Raw genomic sequence first — 19,383 nt, 5'->3', positions numbered from 1 at the left:
TCCGACTTTGTCTCATAAATAACTTTTTGTCATAATTCTTTTTTATTTCATAGGTATGAGTGTCATAATTTAGACATTTCATTTGATTAATATGACTGTCATAATTATTGCTCAAGATTATGAGATTTTATGTCATGATGATTTACCAAAGCCTGATTATATTATGCATCTGAAATAGGCTTCCATAGTTTGGTAATATACATCACACAGTGATCATAATAACAGGCACATTCTATTCATAATTACAATGCTCCATCAAAGCAGAACCCTCCTGCACCTCAACCCTTCTGGAGCAAGCCGAGACACACAAGCACTTGCAGCGTGACATCAAAACCCAAGCAAAATCCCATTCCTGAAGTATTAACAACATTTTACTATGAGCATTATGTCACTTTTGAACAGTCAAAAAAGGAAAACATTTGAAACCATGTTCCTCACAGGGATTTTCCAGTCTCTTGCTGTGTCGTGAATAAACCGAGAGCGCAGGTAATGAGCATCGCGTCTGCATTTCACTGGATACTGCAGTCATAATGTCACTATCGTCCAACTCGCCGCTTCAATGAGGAAACAGTACTGTGGTTTTCTTGAATGCTCATTTCAAATGAAGAACATCAAGATGAAGCAGGAATAGAGAGGAAGAGGGGTAGTTGGAAAATGGAAATCTTGTCTTTAAGGGTTAATTCACCCAAATATTCTGTCATTAATTACTCACCCTCATGTCATTCCAAACGTTTTTAATTTTTATTTTTTTGGGGGTCAATTAACTCTTTCAGTTATCCAAATGGATGTCGTTCATGCTGCTCTTTTCTATACAATGAAAGTTTAAAATGGAAATAAAAGGGAAACTTTAAATAAGCACCATTAAAGTATCATAAGTGGTCCACATGACTTATGCGCTATATTTTTAGTGTTTTGAAGCCGTACTATCATTTGTGTGGCTACAATTTAAGTCGTCGTTCCTGAAATTCTTGTGCTTCTTGTTTGCATTCATTTTCACTGTTTGGAAAAGAGCAGCTTCAATCAGGGTTATTATTGTTAAATAAAACTAAAACCATATTGGAAAAAAAACTGAAATGTAATAAAATATCAAACTAAATACTTATTTTATTTTAGAAAGCTACGGAGTTAAAATTTCTCATTTTCTTTAAATTTCGTATAGTATAGTAAAAGAATAGTAAAACTATATAGAATAGTAAAATTAACTAAATAAAATACAATGGAAAAACTATATGTACATATTTAATTAAAAAAATAATAAAAAAATAAAAGGACAAAAGCAACAAAATTTATAAAACTTTAATATAAAAATATTAAATATTAACAAAACTATAACAGTATGTCAATGATACTAAAATAACACTGACTTGCACATTTTTGTATCAAAGTGATACTATTATACTGTAGTTTTTAATAAGATTTTTAAATCTGTTTTATATTTAATATTTTCCATTCCATTCACTTTCATTTTAAATTTAGCTTGGTTGTAATGATTCTGTTGAGTTTTTGCCATTTTAATAGTTTTTTATTCTTTTCATGATCATTTTTAGCTTTTTATTTCATTTTCTTAATTTGAAGGTTTTAGGGGTTCAAGGTAAACCAAATGAGAAATGCCATTTTTTACTGTATATAGAAACTATATATATATAGACTAAACTATGTATATAGAAAATATAGAAACTATATTTAAAAAAAACAAAATGGTTTTACCTTTAGCTTCTGCTTCAGTTAACTGTAATAACCCTGATTTCTGCCTAACATTATTTGTGTCCCACAGAAGAAAGAAGATTTAAAAAAATTCTGAAAGACAAGAGGGAGCAAAAAAATGATGACAGAACTTTCATTTTTAAATGAACTATCCCTTTAAAAGTATGGCGGAGAAAAACAAGTCAATGTCTCTGAATGCATAACAGACTGGACAAACACTTCACAGAAGGGTTACTACGAAGGGACAGAGACAAAAGGGCGAGTGAGAGCACAGCGTTACTGCTTGGAACCTTCTTCCTGTTCCTCCTCCTCCTCCTCATCATCATCAAAAGACACAGCTCCAGAGGTATCAGAGATGCTCCGGCAGTGTCTGTACCAGCGGATGACTTCCTGAAAGACGTTGTCCTCCCCTTCCTCCACCTCTCTTCCGTCCTCCTCTTCTTGGTCCTCAGGTGAAAGGCCAGACTCGGAGTAGGAGGTGGAGTAGTAACAGGAGTCTCCCTTGCTCCACAAAGGCCTGCGCTCTGGTTTGTGAAGCCCACATGTGGCCCTGTCGCCCTCTCCTTCTGAAAGCTGGAGTTCTTGGGCGTGTGGTGGCACTTCTGAGATGAGCGGCTCGTCGGGGTCTGACGGACTGATTTCAGCCGTGTCTGTCTGGCTTGGCACTGGGCTGCTTTGATTGGATAATACAGGGTCTGAGGGAGGAGCAAAGTGTAAGAATACCTATAGATACAGGTCAGAGAGGGCAGAAGATATAAGGACACAAACAGAAAGATGACATGAAGCACAAATGGTACGGAAAAAGGAGCGCATTAAGACGAGCAGAAAACACAAGAGAAAAGGCAGATGAAAAAAAAGCAGAAAAGATGTGACAAGAAAAATGCAAATATACAGGGTCCACAAAATATCATATTTATCTGAACACTTTCCGAATCAAAATGTTTGAATGTCTCTGCACTACATACAAAATATCAAACCAAGTGGCATCTGAAAATACATAATGCGAGAAATGATTCCACCTTTAAGAGCACTTTTTCAATAGTTTTTTTTTTAACAGACTGGTTTTGAGATAATTTTTTCAATTTAGTTCAAGTATGACAACCAGAAAGTGTCAAAAATTATTTTGTTTTAATTTTAAACAATAGATTAAAAGTTCTATATTCTATATTCTGAAATCTAAAGTGGGTGTGTGTGTGTGTGTTATATTTTCAAATAGAAAGGTTTTTTGACTCTTATGCTCACCAAGGCTGTATTTATTTGATCTAAAATAAAGCAATAACAGTAATTTTGTGATATGTTATTACAATGTAAAATAACTGTTTTAAATTTTAATATATATTCAGATGTCATTTTTCAGAATTTTCAGCAGCAGTTGTACTACCTAATATATTTTTAGAAACTGAATTATTTGATAGATAAAAAGTTCAAAAGAGCAGCATTTATTTCAAATGAAAATCTTTTGTAATACTATAAATGTATTTATTTACGGTCACTTTTGATCAATTGAATGCATCTACACTCAATTTCTTTTGAAAAAAAAGGTTTTTAAACATTAATGTATGCTACTCGTCCCTCAAATGCATTCATATGTTTTTATTTGTGGCTTAAATACTGTATATTGGTGTGTGTGAGCACTCACGCTCACCTGAGCTCAGAGTTGTCGTGATTGGCTCGTCATTTAGAGGAGGATCCTCTTCATAGGACTCTTCATCCATCTCCTCTTCATCTACAGAGGTCCAGGCACGAAGCTTCGCCTCTGCAATGGCAAACTGCTCGGCCACACCTAAAAAAAAGAATCGTATCGAATGACCCTGGAGTTTACACAATGACGCTAATTAAACAGAAGGCAGTGCAACCAAATCTCTTTTGACACAGTGATGACGTAGAAGTTTACTCGTGATGCTTTTGTTCTGATTGAAAAAGCTCTGCTGTTGAGAGTTTAATGCACGCCAACTCAGCAGCCACATTTACTGCAGTCAGGAAAGTGATGACAGCCAAACATGAAGCAGAGTATAAACGCTGCCGGGAAAGAGTCAAGTCAAAGGAGGAGAGCCAGAAGACAGGAGTGAAGTAAACTGACATGCAGTTTCAGCAGGTGTAGATGTGTGACTGTGATCTGATTTAACACCATCTGCTGAGTCTGAAAGCCTTCAGCTGGCACATCACGGACGGAGCTGACTGACACTTGATAGAATCCTTATTGTTACATTATATATTAATGTTAATTATATACATACAACATCAATGTTCAAATAATAGTCCAAATAAATACTACAGTAATAAGGAAATGTTTTAACTTTTAAAAGATGACAGACAGACAGACAGACTGATGATAGATAGATACAGATAGACAGATGATAGACAGACAGATGATAGACAGATGATAGATAGACAGACAGACAGACAGACAGACAGACAGACAGATAGACAGATAGATAGATAGATAGACAGATAGATAGACAGATGATAGACGGACAGATGATGGATAGATACAGACAGACAGATGATAGACATACAGATAGATAGACAGATGATAGACAGATGATGGATAGATACAGACAGACAGATAGACAGATGATAGACAGACAGATGATGGACAGATACAGACAGACAGACGATAGACAGATAGATAGACAGACAGATGATGGATAGATACAAACAGACAGATAGATAGACAGACAGACAGACAGACAGACAGACAGACAGACAGACAGACAGACAGACAGATAGACAGATAGACAGAAATAATTAATTCCAGTGATTATTTCCAGTGGTTATTAGTTACAAAATGTATTAAAATGAGGTTAAATTAATAATAATTTTATTATATTTTAATCGTTACTACTACTATGAATGCAGTTTTTGACCACACATTAGTTGATTTTTAATATTAGTAATAGTAAAACGTGAAATGAAAACCAGAAAATATACAGATTACCTTATACATTTATGCACAATTTTACATGAATGAATAAATGAATCAAAAATGAATTTCATGTCCACATTATTTGACAACAGGCCATATATGAACTCCCAGGCATTAGTAATGTTTGTACATCGACAGTTATCTCCTTCACACTTCTTCAGCAGTGAGCGATTCACAGCTGTACTAACAGGGTGGAAGGAGACACCCACCTGCTGCAAACCGGGCCTCCTGCTCACCCTCACTGAGATGGGAGTAGGAGTTAAAGTGGGACTGCAGTGTAGCTGATGGAGGGTCTAAGGGCTTAGACCAGCCCTTCCACTCGATCAGATGAGCCACCCGACCCTGAGCCATGGCCGTGGGTTTGGTGACGTGATCCTTCACCACCTGTGAGATACCTGGTGGGGGAAACACAGGGGACTGTAAAAGACTGACTGCTCTGTGTGTTGCTAACATGCATTAATGCCCATGATGATGCTACAGGTGTTTAAACCCTTACCATTAAATGATGATCTGGCCAGAGCTGCAATTTCCTGGATGCTAAGGGCTTTTCTTGACTTGGGGAGCATATCAGTAGGGTCGTCAACCTGGAGAAGCAAGTTCAAAGACAAAATGTTCTCCTTTGGGACTGTGCAAATAGTATAACTTCATGGGAAGAAGCAGTTTAAAAGTGATTTAGTCATTAGTAATCAGCAGTGTTTGGGAGTAATTAGTTACATTTAACAGAATTACATCATTTAATTACAAAATAAACATAAATAATCTGTTACAGTTACTGAGAACAAATGTGTAATTAAAAAACAGTTACTTATGAAAATGTTAACGATTACAAAGAGGGTTACATCTGAATACTTTCACACATATTTAATTGATTTCTCAATTTGCATTGACTGCTTTAAAAAATGAGACACCAATGTTTTAGGAATTCACAGAATAGGACACATACTTATTTGATAACCGTTTTATTTCCTGTTTGGGTTTATGTTTAGGCTTTATTTTTAAAATGAACTGAAGATTTGATCTCAACAACATCACAGCTATTAAACCATATCTTATGATTTTAAATCTGTGCTTAGCTTCAGAATGATCTCAAAGTAAAAGATGTGGGCAACATTTCCCAGGTTTTAAATACATCATCAGTGTTTAGTAACTTTCAGAATTATTCATCTCATAAGTGGTTTAATTGACTAGTCTCCAAATTAAGAAGCATGGATGGCAAACTACGTCACATGACATTTTGAACTCTAATTTTAACTCTAATTATGAGCATTTTAAAATATATATAATTTAATATATAAATAATCTAATATATAAATAATCTAATATATATATATATATATATATATATATATATATATATATATATATATATATATATATAATCTATTATATATATATATAATCTATTTTATATATATATATAATCTATTTTATATATATATATATATATATATATATATATATATATATATATCATTACAGTAGGAACCGGTAATAAAATTCACTACATATCAAACAGATCAATCTATGAATGTAATTCACACAAAGTGTCCCCTATATCCTGTTTAAATATCCAGTGCGGTATGTGTGCAGTTTGATTCCTGGTTGGGAATCATTGACAACACGGCTAAGGAATTAACGGCCAATCACTAATTAGTTCTCTTACCTTATGACATCCCCTGACACGCTTCTCTCACTGTATGAATGGACGCATCGCAAACATTGATTTTTCGAGTCAACAAACAAGTACCAAACTACAAGAGCTCTACATGAGGTAAACACTCTAAAGCCAGTGCTGACTCAAGCTCCACCTCAGAAACAGATGCCAAATCCACAATTAACCCTTTGACAATTTACTTGCATTCATTCAAGTCGAAGCATATGTTAGTTGCACGGGTTGCTCAAATGGATCTGTGAGAGATCAGCCACACTATGGCATTAATAATCAAAGCAGCTTATGGCTCAGACATATTTGGCCAATCAAGCCTCTTCCTGTTGCTTGTTAATTTGCAAACAGCATTCACTGCCATGTCAGATAATATAAGCCTGCAGCCCTCAAGATGATGATGATAAAAAGTCTGGCCACAGCTGGGGACTAATGACCTCTGGCATTTGACATTAATGGGTTACATGACGGAAATCTGAACTGACAAGTGACATCCATCGGTTTAAAAAGAGAACTGACGTTGTAACGGTGGCTGCCCCAAATCAAATTTGACTTAATAAAATTTAAATTGTTCGGGCGCCAGACAAGTAAAACTTGTCAAGTAAACAAAAAAAATATATATATATGTAATGAAGTTCAATTTCCCCGAAGATAACTCAAACCACCGTTACACAAAAAACGAAAATAAATTCCTCCAAATACCCACAATAATGTAGAATAGGGCTTAAATGACACACAGTCAGAAATTGAAGGGTTTGGTCAAAAATATGTATATTTTAAGAAAACATTTTTGCAAAGAAATAAAATAAAATAAACTACACAAAGTTAAATTTTCACAGAGTTTTTTTTCTTTACCTCACATGACAAATAACAAAATATTTAAGGCAAACAGTTCTTTTTTTCAAACTCAGTTTGTGTTCAATTTTCAGCCAAAATAAAGAAATGAAAGAGAAAAAAAAAAAAACACACACAAAAAAAAAAACACTTCAAACGAGTGTTTGTGTATGGGTGTGTGCGTGTACAATGAGCGTGTATGTGTGTGTGTGTGGTGGTGGCTGCGTGAAGCAGTCGGTGTAGCGGCCGCAAATCCTGGGCCGGAGAAAGAGTTTGGAGACTTGGCGAGAGTTTGGCGTGAGTTTAGAAACTCTTGGCGTGAGGTTAAAAGATGATGGACATCACCACTAGTACCTGAGGCAGGCGAACGAACCAGGCTGGATTATGTTGCACCAGGCAGGCGAACGAACCATGCAGACGCAGTAGAGCAATTTCTCCGTCACTTTGGCGATCGCACCCAGTCAGCGCATGCACAGAGATTCCAGCAAAGAATAGTACGACCTTCAGCTTCAGGTAGCGTGTGTCCCACTCCAATAATAACCTACAGGTGTGTTTTGTTTTTTACTCGCGCCCCAACTTCCGTTTCTAGCGCTCTTTTATTCTAAATTTCCTCATTGGTTTCCGCCCATCAGAAAAAATGAAAAGCTGATATGGATTTCTTCCATATCGCTACACTCTCCCTCCCTGGAGAAGACAACCTATGGTTGTGGAAATGTGAATCATAATTAAAATCCAATGAATTCCTCTTCATCAGAAGATTCATTGAATATCTGGCAGAGCCTTTTCTTCTCCTGGCATTCCAGCTCTTCAGCCGTGGGAAAGCATGGTTTCAGGTTGCACACATGCACTATGCGAACATCTTCGCCAGTGGACTCTAGCGCTATTCGATAGTTCAATGGACCCACCTGTTTTATGACACGGTAAGGGCCTTTCCATTTTTGAGCCAATTTTGCAGTGAAGTGATGTTGTGCACTAGACTGGGGAAAGGTTCTCATCCACACACGATCATTTTCCTTGTATGTGACATCTCGTCTTCTTTTATTATAATTCCGAAGCTGTCTCTTTTGTGCTTTTTTACAGCATTCCATGGCCTTGGTCTGAAGCTCAGTTAGGTGGTGGACTGTATCGTAAGATGTGCAGTCTGGAGTTAGATTCTTGCCATGTAACACCTTGTCCATGGGACTTTGCAGTTTCCTCCCCAAATGAAGCTCTGCAGGGGTCATCCCAATCGTTTCCTGGACAGCTGAATTAATAGCGAAACGGAGTTCCGGTAAGTATTGGTCCCATTTTCTGTGATTGTTGTCCACATAGGCAGAAATCATGCATTTGAGTGTACGGTTAACCCTCTCGGTCATATTTGTTTGTGGATGGTATGATGTTGTCAATTTAGGTTTGATACTCCACTTTTGACAGAGTTCTCTGAACAGTGATGACACAAATTGTGTACCTCTATCCGACAGAATGAAGTCTGGCACCCCCCAACGGGTTAGAATTTCCTTCCGAAGAAGTAACGCAACAGTCTCAGCTTTAGCATTGCGCATGGGGAAAAATTCCACCCACCGGGAGTAGTAATCTACAAAGACTAAGAGGTACTCATTTTGCTGTGTGCTGCGTGGCATTGGCCCCATAATGTCCACTCCAAGCATCTCATTGGGACGGGTGGTGGTGACTTGCTGTAGTTTGCCCACAGGTTTCTGATTTTCTCCCTTAAGAGTCTGGCATTTGACACATTTTTTGACGTGGTGTTTTATGTCAGTCCACATTCCAGGCCAGAATGCAACATCATGGATACGCTTGTAGGTCTTATAAATACCTACATGACCGCTCCAGGGATTAGAGTGGTAGTGGTGTAGAATGGACGACACAAGGCTGGTAGGAATGTAGACTCTGTAATGAACTTGATTGTTCGGCAGGTGAGTTTTGTGATAGAGTTTATCTTCCACTATCTCATACTGATCTTTAAAAGAGGAATCATTTTCTGCAAGTGCTTTAAGTGTGTTGGTGATGACAGGGTCTTTGTGCTGTTCCTCCCAGATTGTGGCTGGAGATATCGGAAACTCAGCATTCTCCTGTTGGTGTTGGTTGGTGTACAGGTTACAACTGGTGTGAATCCGAGACAGAGCATCAGGTGCCATATTTAGTTTTCCTTTGCGATATTCAATGATAAAATCAAATCTCTGTAGTCGCAAGGCCCACCGGATGAGGCGACTCGTGGTTTTTGTGGAAGACATTACCCATTGTAACGCTGAGTGGTCTGTGATGACAGTGAACAGTTTGTGCTCTAGGTAGTGCTGCCATTTTTCCAGGGCCCAAATTACAGCCAAACACTCTTTTTCAGTGGCTGTGTAATTGGTCTCTGCTTTGTTCAGGGTTCTGCTGGCATAAGCAATAACTTGTTCCAATCCCTGTTCCTTGCGCTGGGTCAGCACAGCACCCAGACCAGTGTTACTGGCATCCGTATAGACAGTAAAAGGCAGTTGAAGGTCAGGATGGCCAAGAATGGGAGGAGAGGTAAGACAGCATTTTAAATGTTCAAAGGCTTGTTGACATTGTTGTGACCAGAGGAATGAACATCCTTTTTTTTTCAGTGCATTGATGGGTTCAGCGATCCTGGAGAAGTTTGGTACAAACCGGTGGTACCACCCGGCTAACCCCAGGAAGCGCTGGACCTCCTTGATGTTGGTGGGCACAGGGTATTCACGTATAGCCTCCACTTTACTTGGGTCTGCAGCTATGCCTTGGACGCTGACAACATGTCCCAGAAAAGTTATTTTCTGAAGACAGAACTTGCTCTTTTTTAAATTAATGGTGAGGCCAGCCATTTGCAGTTTATAAAAAACAGCTTGGAGGTCGGAGAAGTGCTGGGCTACAGATGGTGAGTAAATAATGATGTCGTCAATGTAGACAAAGCAGATGTTTCCACGCAATTCTCCTAGAACGTTCTCCATTAGTCTTTGGAAGGTTGCTGGGGCATTTTTTAACCCAAATGGCATAACATTAAACTGAAACAGTCCTGATGAAGTTGTGAAAGCTGTCTTTGGTTTACTTTCTTGATCCATGTTTACCTGCCAGTAGCCACTGTTAAGGTCAATGGTGGAAAAGATGGCCGCTCCAGATAGTGACTCCAAGATCTCAGTGATGTTGGGTAATGGGTAAGCATCATTCTCTGTAATGGCATTAACTTTTCTGTAGTCCACACAAAACCTAAGGCTTCCGTCTTTTTTAGGGACCAAGACGACAGGTGAGGCCCATCCAGAGTGTGATGGTTCTACGATGCCGGCAGTCAACATCTCTTCCAGTTGCTCTGTAATGACAGCTTGTTTGGCAGGTGTTGTGCGGTACGGTCTTTGTTTTATAGGTACTTGGTGGGTAGTATATATGTGATGCTGTGTAACTTCAGTACGTCCTGGACGAAGGGTACAAACTTGAGGGTTTGACTCGAGGATCTGCCGTAACTGTTGCTTGCCTTCCGGAGGTAAGTGGGCATCCTGTACAGCAGTGTTAATTAGTGTCTTCTCATCCAGGCAGGCTGGTTGAAACATGTTAAGTTGAGGAGGAGGAACAGAAGATAGTAAGGAGAGGCTGTTGGGATTTTTATTTCCCATCTTTCCCCTTGGATGTTGGGAACTGATAACTGGTACACTGGCATTTGTTGGCTGGAAAGGATAATACTCTTTAGGATTGGACTGAAATGAATACTTTTGATCTGCCACATTGATCTGCAGCCCACTGGAGAAGATGAAGTCCAGTCCTAATACGACTGCATAGGCCAGGGCTTTGGCTGATAGAACAACAGCAGGTATGGTGAATACTTTTTGATGTAGGGTGATTGGCATGTTTATCCAACCTAAAGGAATTTCTGCTTCCCCATTTGCTAGGTAGAGCGGACCCTGGGTCCATGGATGGAGTTTTTGTGAAGTGAGCTCCTTCCAGAGATTCTCATGTAGAAGGGTGTAGCTAGCCCCAGTATCAACAATGGCTTTTCCCTTCCAGGTACCAATGCAAAGTGGTATCACTAATTGTTGTGGAACAATTGCAGCAGGTGGTGGTTTCTTACCAGTTGTTGATGAATTGTGGGGAAAGGTGGCAGACACAGAGCGATTGCCAGATGGACCAGTACCTTTAGAAGATGGAAATGTTGTCCGCTTGTTATTGGAGGAAGGGTGTTGGCTGGTGGACTGAGGTGACTGGGACTGAGAAGAGACAAAGTGAGGACAGCTGCCAGGTGAGTGATGGCCTTTACATCGCCAGCATTGCACTAAAGGCTTCTCTGCCGGGCGGTTGGGAATAGGTCTTTGAGGCATGGATAGGGGTTGCTTAGAACTCACACGTTTTTCATATTGCAGTTGTTGTTCGTAGTCTTTTTCCAGCTGTTGGCCCAATTTCACAAGCTCATCGACTGTGTTCACCCGACTGCGAATCTGGCTTGCAAGGTAAGGATTCATATTTTTCAAAATCATTTTCACCAACTCACTGTCGGTCAAGGTGGGCTTCCACCTTTTGCAGAGAGCTCTGTATGTAAATGCAAAGTCCCTAATGCTCTCTCTTTCTCCCTGTGTTCTTGTCCTTACCCTTTCAGCCAGCTCGTCTTCATAATCCTCTGAGAGGAAAGCAGAGAGGAAAGCAGCTTCAAACTCTTCCCACGTGGTTATTGAGGATCGTGCAACTTCCCACCAGTCCCGGGCAGTACCATAAAGGACAGTGCGGAAAGTGGCCAGGATGTCAGCATTAGTAAGAGGATGTAACGCCAAGAAATCCTGACATCGAGTTAGATAGAGCAAGGGGTCCAAGTCATCTGACTGTCTCCCAAAAGTAGGAAATGTAATCTTAAGATGATCACTCTTTACAACAGGAGTAGGAAACATTGGAGGTGTCACTGGTGATGTAGGTGAAACTGCAGTGGTCAGAGGCAAGGGTGAGTAATCTCTTGTCTGCAGGTCAATCATTTGTTTCTCTTGCTTTTCGAGTCTTTTCTCAAGTTCAGTTTGTAAGCTTTTTACAGTTGCACACAGGGTGTTGGTGGTTTGGGTGCACTGGGTGAGTTCTGTTGACAACTGGTCATAATTTTTTTGATGGGTTACCAGGTAGGTTTTGATGTCCTGCTGAAGCTCCACTTGAAGTTGGTCAATCATGAACCGTACTTCAGACACATATGTAGTCTTAGCTTTGTGAAGTTCATCAGACATCATGACTTTAAGTGACTTAGTGAGTTGATCAGTCTCTTCCTTCACATGCTTCTTACTTTCAGAAATGTGGGTGAGCATTTCTTGTTGGTTTTGCTTGAGTTTATCAGCAAGGTTAGAAATCAGGCTGTCGTGATGTGCAGTCATGGTTTTAAGTTCTTTGGCAAGTTCACCAATGTTTTTTTCATGGGTTTGCATATGCTGTGTCAACGTGTCCCAGTTTCCTTTAACTTGAGTGAGTTGATGCATTCCTTTTCCAGGAGTTGACAGGATGCCAGGCAAGCCCTGCTGTGCCACTGAAGATAAAGATGAAGGCCCAGGTGATGTACATATCTGCATGGAGTCGCCATTCGGTTCCTGCTCCCAGGTGAAGGGTTGAACAGGAGTACTGCCAGCTAGTGGTGAAGTTGCAAACCGCACATGGGTTCCTGGGAAGTCAGTGGTGCTGGCTTTTGAGTAGGAGTGAAGTGGAAAGGAGCACGAAGAGGTCCAGTTGAAGAAAGTAGAGGACGGGGTGCTGGAGGCCAGACTGGGGTAGCAACATCTGGTGCTGGTGGTTCCATCTCCACAAAAGTGGATGGAGACAGAGGAGTGGCAGCCATGTTTGATTGTCAGTGTATGTATAGTCAGTCAGTGTAAAAATGTAGTGAAATGCAAGTTGAGTGAAAAAAAAAACAATGTATAAATGTTTGAAAAAATAAATTGCAGCAGAATACTCTTAACAGTTCAGTGTGAAATGTCTGTCCAATTGTCCAATTCACACTTCAATTCACTTAACAAATCAATAATTAGATTTCAATAACACAAATGGGTGTTTCCACAACTTTCACATAATTGGGTCAGTTTGGCAGCAAGACAACTAAGGGGTAACAATTATATATTTAACAACGTGCAAGTTCACAAACAAAAAGTATCTTCCCACAAAACCATTAAGTAAAGGAAAAAAACTGTTTCAATTCAGTATGTATATACACCACAATTTCACAAACACAAAAAAATATAGGCAGTGACAGCCAACCTTTAAGTAATCGTTTAGGGAAACTCAAATTCAAAGCTCAAATGACCAGTTTAAGTGGTCATGGTTTACGTGCTTAAATGTTTAAGTTTCAAGTTGTCAAGGTTTAAGTGTTTAAGTTTCAAGTCATCAAGGTTTAAGTGTTTAAGTTTCAAGTTTCATGTCTCAAGTTTCAAGTTTCAGGTCCCTGTTCGGGCGCCACTTCTGTAACGGTGGCTGCCCCAAATCAAATTTGACTTAATAAAATTTAAATTGTTCGGGCGCCAGACAAGTAAAACTTGTCAAGTAAACAAAAAAAAATATATATATATATATGTAATGAAGTTCAATTTCCCCGAAGATAACTCAAACCACCGTTACACAAAAAACGAAAATAAATTCCTCCAAATACCCACAATAATGTAGAATAGGGCTTAAATGACACACAGTCAGAAATTGAAGGGTTTGGTCAAAAATATGTATATTTTAAGAAAACATTTTTGCAAAGAAATAAAATAAAATAAACTACACAAAGTTAAATTTTCACAGAGTTTTTTTTCTTTACCTCACATGACAAATAACAAAATATTTAAGGCAAACAGTTCTTTTTTTCAAACTCAGTTTGTGTTCAATTTTCAGCCAAAATAAAGAAATGAAAGAGAAAAAAAAAAAAACACACACAAAAAAAAAAACACTTCAAACGAGTGTTTGTGTATGGGTGTGTGCGTGTACAATGAGCGTGTATGTGTGTGTGTGTGGTGGTGGCTGCGTGAAGCAGTCGGTGTAGCGGCCGCAAATCCTGGGCCGGAGAAAGAGTTTGGAGACTTGGCGAGAGTTTGGCGTGAGTTTAGAAACTCTTGGCGTGAGGTTAAAAGATGATGGACATCACCACTAGTACCTGAGGCAGGCGAACGAACCAGGCTGGATTATGTTGCACCAGGCAGGCGAACGAACCATGCAGACGCAGTAGAGCAATTTCTCCGTCACTTTGGCGATCGCACCCAGTCAGCGCATGCACAGAGATTCCAGCAAAGAATAGTACGACCTTCAGCTTCAGGTAGCGTGTGTCCCACTCCAATAATAACCTACAGGTGTGTTTTGTTTTTTACTCGCGCCCCAACTTCCGTTTCTAGCGCTCTTTTATTCTAAATTTCCTCATTGGTTTCCGCCCATCAGAAAAAATGAAAAGCTGATATGGATTTCTTCCATATCGCTACAACGTGTCTAATGAGCAGTGTTGGGAAGGTTACTTTGGAAATGTAATAGGTTACAGATTACAAGTTACCTTGTTTAAAATGTAATAGTAGTGTAACTTTTTCAATTACTTTATTAAAGTAAAGTAACTAATTACTTTTGAGTACTTTTTGATTACTTTTATAAATTTGTGAAAATTAAAGAATAATAAATAAAAGCATATACATCAACTTAAATACAGTTATCTAATAAGCACGTGACGTATTCTGTGTAATAAACTCCTGAAACATTGGTGTTTTTTTTTAAACTGCTGTCTCTGTATATGATGATAGTTTTCTCAAAATAAGTAAAATGCACATGAAGTGACACAGAGCAGTTCTAGAAATTATGTTTATGTGCTCGTGTACTCCTATATTGAGGCGGCAGAGGTTGAAAACACTGCGAGCTTCAGTAGGCCTATGTGTAGAAAATGAAACCATGTCTTTGCCATTAATTTACAGGAGGGGCGGACTGGGAAAAAATTCAGACTGGAAAATTCAAACTCATACAAACCAGTTCATGGACAAAACTATTTTTTGTATGGACCTGACATAAAAAAAGGTTTAAATCTTTAATTTGGGGACATGCAAAATAATTAAAAGTTCTCTCCTGAACTGCACCTTCACCTCCATTTTTCTCTTCAGTCTCTTTATTTTGCCCTGTTATCCACCTCTCTCATGACTTTAATACTCAAGATTGAACAAAACTATACTTTACTATACAATACTCTACAATACTACAATATCTTTATAGAAAAATCCTAATACTGTACACGAGTCATGTTTTTCCCTTACAAAAGTTAAACATGCTTTTATTAGCCTATATAAAAGTAAAAAAAATTTTTTCTTTTTTGTACCTTTGTATTTATTTTTAAATAAATACATTTGTAAAATAATTTTACATTTTTGGTTACCACAGTTAACCAATAGTAACCATTTTCTCTGGATTTATAGTTAAATATTAAAATGTTAATTTTCGTAAGGGTTGTGTTGTTGTCTGTCGTAGCTCCCCCTAAACCTATAAAAAAAAATCAGATTTTTTTTCAGCTAAATTACTACTGTAACATTACAACAGATAATAATGATGTCCTTTATATAGTATTTTGAGTGATGACTGATGAGCAACGTGCTGCTGCTTGATTAAATAAATAAAAAAAACAAAGACAAAAAAGCATCTTTATAGATGAAACTGACCTGAAACCCTGAACAGTAGTTCTGCTTCTCTGCTCCAGCTGTGCGCTTCCATAGTCTCTCTCTCTCTCTCTCTCTCTCTCTCTCTCTCTCTCTCTCTCTCGCATTGATTACTTGGAGTCTGATCCAAACCGTTTGGCGCAGGCGCGGAGAGCGCGCGAGTCACAACTAACACTTCATGACTTATTAGATATTTAATTATCAAATGGCGGGTTCGCAAATGATCGCTTTAGTACATTCGGCAGGCAATTATACAATAATGATATTAAATAGTGGGGCAAAATCGGCTGCCAGGACTCCGGGAATTGTCCCGGTTCTCCCGGTGTCCAGTCCGCGCCTGATTTCCACAGACACGCAGAATGTGCACATATATTGCACTTTTGGGGCTTATATTCACAGACACTAGTCCATGTCATGTTTTGATTCAAGTGTACTGACCTACTTTTGATTTAGTCATCCAAAATGTGGCATATTCCATCCGCGTTAGGCATTTCGTTTTTATGACTGGATTCTACGAACCAGACTGCATTTCCGCATCCCGGAAATTATTAGGGCGGTATGTCTCAGAATAGTCAGTGCAATTTGGGAAATAAATCAGTTAAATCTGTATGTGGATGTGTGTAAATATTCAAATGTTATCCCCTTTGTAATCGTTAAAAATTTCATAAGTAACTGTAATTTAATTACTCATTTTTTCTTAGTAACTGTAACTAATTACAGTTACAATAATTTTGTAATTAAATTACGTAACGCCGTTACATGTAACTAGTTACTCCCCAACACTGCTAATGAGTGATGAAGTGACTATTTGTAGTCCTTGTACTGCAAAGCTTTCAGAAACACAGATCCAGGTTCTATTTCCAAATAATAAGTTGAAGTGAAGTATTCGTAAACCACCAAAACAAAAGTAGGCCACTGTGTCATACATGAAATGCAGCATTAAAGCTATATCCCTCCCAAAACCAAATCACACAGGTGGTTCAGACATACACATGCCTGACGTTGAAGTCTAGGACACAGGTAGATATGCTTAAATCAGATTGCCCTCTAAAGCCCATAAGAAAAAGCTGCTCCTGAAGAAGAGTGCAGCCGCACCAGCTGCCTGCCAAATATTTCTGCGTGATTTGGTGTTAGCCGTCACAGCTGAGAGAGACAGACATGGGCCATGGTGATCGTAATGAAGTCAATTAAGCCTAAACCAGACGATTCGAGAATAATTTTTTTCATTACCCTGTTATAATATGCTAATACCATGGTACTTTGAAATGGTAAGGATTCAATACCATGGTACTGAATAACACACACCCTACTCATCACACCAATCAGCTGACGCCTTCCAAGAAGAGCTGCAGAACAATTTTAAAAAACTATTCAGACACACCTGCAGAATGCTTTTTTTTTCTCCCCCACCAACCTCGGCCTATATATCCTAAACATAAAACATGGTATTAATATGGTACTATGTGCAAAAAAAAAAAAAAACAATATTACTATGGCATTTCCAAAAAATTTGGTGTTACCTACCAACCAACAAACAAGATAATACCATACCATGACCCATACCATGTCCATATAATTATTTTGTATTACCATGGCACTATGTCTACAACATAGTATTCACATGGTACATACACAAAATCATGGTGCTAAAATACCGCATGGCCTTAAAATAACATGGTATTACTATGGTACTACATCCAAAAAAGCAGCATAGTTACATTTCCATGGCACTATGTCCAGAAACAGCATTAGCATGGTACATGCACAAAAAAAATATTAATATACAATTAATACAATATTACATGTTCTGAAAAATAATTTATATGGTACTACTGTCAATAAATAAAAAATAATAATAAAGTGACGTACTATATCCAAACAAAGCATAAAAAACTACAGTATTACAATGGCACTGTGCCCATAAACATTCGCATTTAAATTTAAAAGCAAAAATAACAAATTCCAATCATGTTACTTCCAATAAAAGAAAGCAACAAACTATGATTTATGTCCAGAAACACAGTGGTAGAACAGTATGTCCTACATAGAACATGGTAGTACATGGTGCTATCAAAAGAGGAACAAAAAAATCGTGTTATTTTTTTTAAATACATGTCCTAAAAAAATAACATGAGAGAAGATGATACTTATAAAAAATACAATCAATCAGCATGGCCTATAGGACATACAAAGTATTTATCTAAAAACAGGAAAAAATAAGCAGAGACACTGTCACGGTGGGAAAGAGGTCACGCGCTGAGATTTGTTTCATCTCAGTGAAATGAGCTGCAGCGTGTCTGTGTGAAATAAATATAAACACAATAAGCCGTGTGAGGTCAAATATATTACAGCAATTGCGACAGAAAATGTAGTCGCAGCGAAGGAAAACGCATCTAAAACAGGCCAACTGAGCTCAAGTCAGTGAAAGCGAAACATGCAGTTAACGCGATATAAGGGCCGGTCGTTATAGCAACAGGTAACCCGTGAACCATCTGTCCCCGAGCATCATTAATTCCCACTGACCACGAACAACACAAGACACAGCTCTGTGAAATGTACAGCTGTAATCAGAGCTACGATTTGGTTAGTTCGATTAGACTGATTTTCCCCAATCTGTGTTTTTCTTTTCCCAAATAAACTGAATAACTGGCATCATTCCATACAGGACCGGTGAACTGAAATGTCCATCCGTTTCTACGCAGTCTGTGTACCATAGTGATGCCACAAATAACCGGCTAGTTGATGGATCAGGCCCTAATAAAAGAATCCCATCACAGAAGTGAGGGTGACACGACAGGACACAAGAAGTCCATCAGCTGCCCCAAACTGATTGACGAGCAGATCATTTTCAGAAACAACCGTGTAACAGCAGCAGCACTCAGCGTGTTTGTCTCCTGGCAACAGGCGAGCGCTGATGTTATTCACGCGCTGTAACGTTACGTGACGGCCTATTGCCATCTCAACAACACCAGCGCAATAACACATGCATTACAGTCCAAAAACATTGATTCTGCGAGCGAAAATCGATGAGTATTTGGTCATTGATACTCAGTACACACGTACCTTTAGATTTAGTTGGGATAATGCTGTTAAAAGCATTGCACATGGATACAGCATTAGTGTTGGTTCTGGAGAGAAGAAACGCGGAGCCGTCTTCGGCAGTGAATAATAGACACCACCTTTTCTTGAGCATCACAGACAGGGGCAGAAACGAGCTGTTAACCCACGACACGCATCGTCCCCACCACACGGAGTCAGTCTCTCATACAGCGTCATCCCACCTGTAATGCGGCTCTCTTAAAGACACAGGAGTCTCTTTCACACGTACAGAGCCTGAGCGATGAGTGCAACTTCCTATGGCAAGCCGCTTTAACATTTACAACTTAAACTAACAGCTACGTTCATGTTAGCAGTAATTACTACCAGGGTTCTAAATTAACTTTTTTGATCACCAGCCAATGAGATCAGAATTTCCCCTAGCCATTTTTTTTTCTGTAAAAATAACAAATTATGAGTGCCACTGAATGCATTTGATAATTTTATTAACATTGTTGGCATGAAAAACACATATAAAGTACAATGCATACAACATACACTGACTCAAATTTAAAATTATTAGTTCCCACCACGAAATTGCTTGTTTTGTTTTTTCTTTC

At 38.6% G+C, this 19,383-nt stretch overlaps 1 protein-coding gene across 1 annotated transcript; it reads right to left on the bottom strand.

Annotated features, from left to right (window-relative positions):
- Window positions 1–1,616: 1,616 nt before the first annotated feature.
- Window positions 1,617–19,043, bottom strand: LOC132095838 (protein FAM131A-like). The gene is made up of 6 exons (XM_059500924.1): window positions 18,791–19,043; window positions 5,127–5,214; window positions 4,840–5,025; window positions 3,344–3,487; window positions 1,695–2,399; window positions 1,617–1,648 (listed from the first exon to the last, which is right to left on the bottom strand). The coding sequence occupies exons 1-5, from the start codon at window positions 18,842–18,844 to the stop codon at window positions 1,981–1,983; spliced, it is 891 nt and encodes a 296-aa protein (XP_059356907.1). The 5' UTR covers window positions 18,845–19,043; the 3' UTR covers window positions 1,617–1,648; window positions 1,695–1,980.
- Between the last annotated feature and the right edge of the window lie 340 nt (window positions 19,044–19,383).

This window comes from Carassius carassius, chromosome 20 (assembly GCF_963082965.1).
Source record: "Carassius carassius chromosome 20, fCarCar2.1, whole genome shotgun sequence".
In the NCBI taxonomy this organism is placed as follows: Eukaryota; Metazoa; Chordata; class Actinopteri; order Cypriniformes; family Cyprinidae; genus Carassius; species Carassius carassius.
Note: the sequence above shows the minus strand (reverse complement) of the source record. Positions and strands in the feature narration are given on the sequence as shown.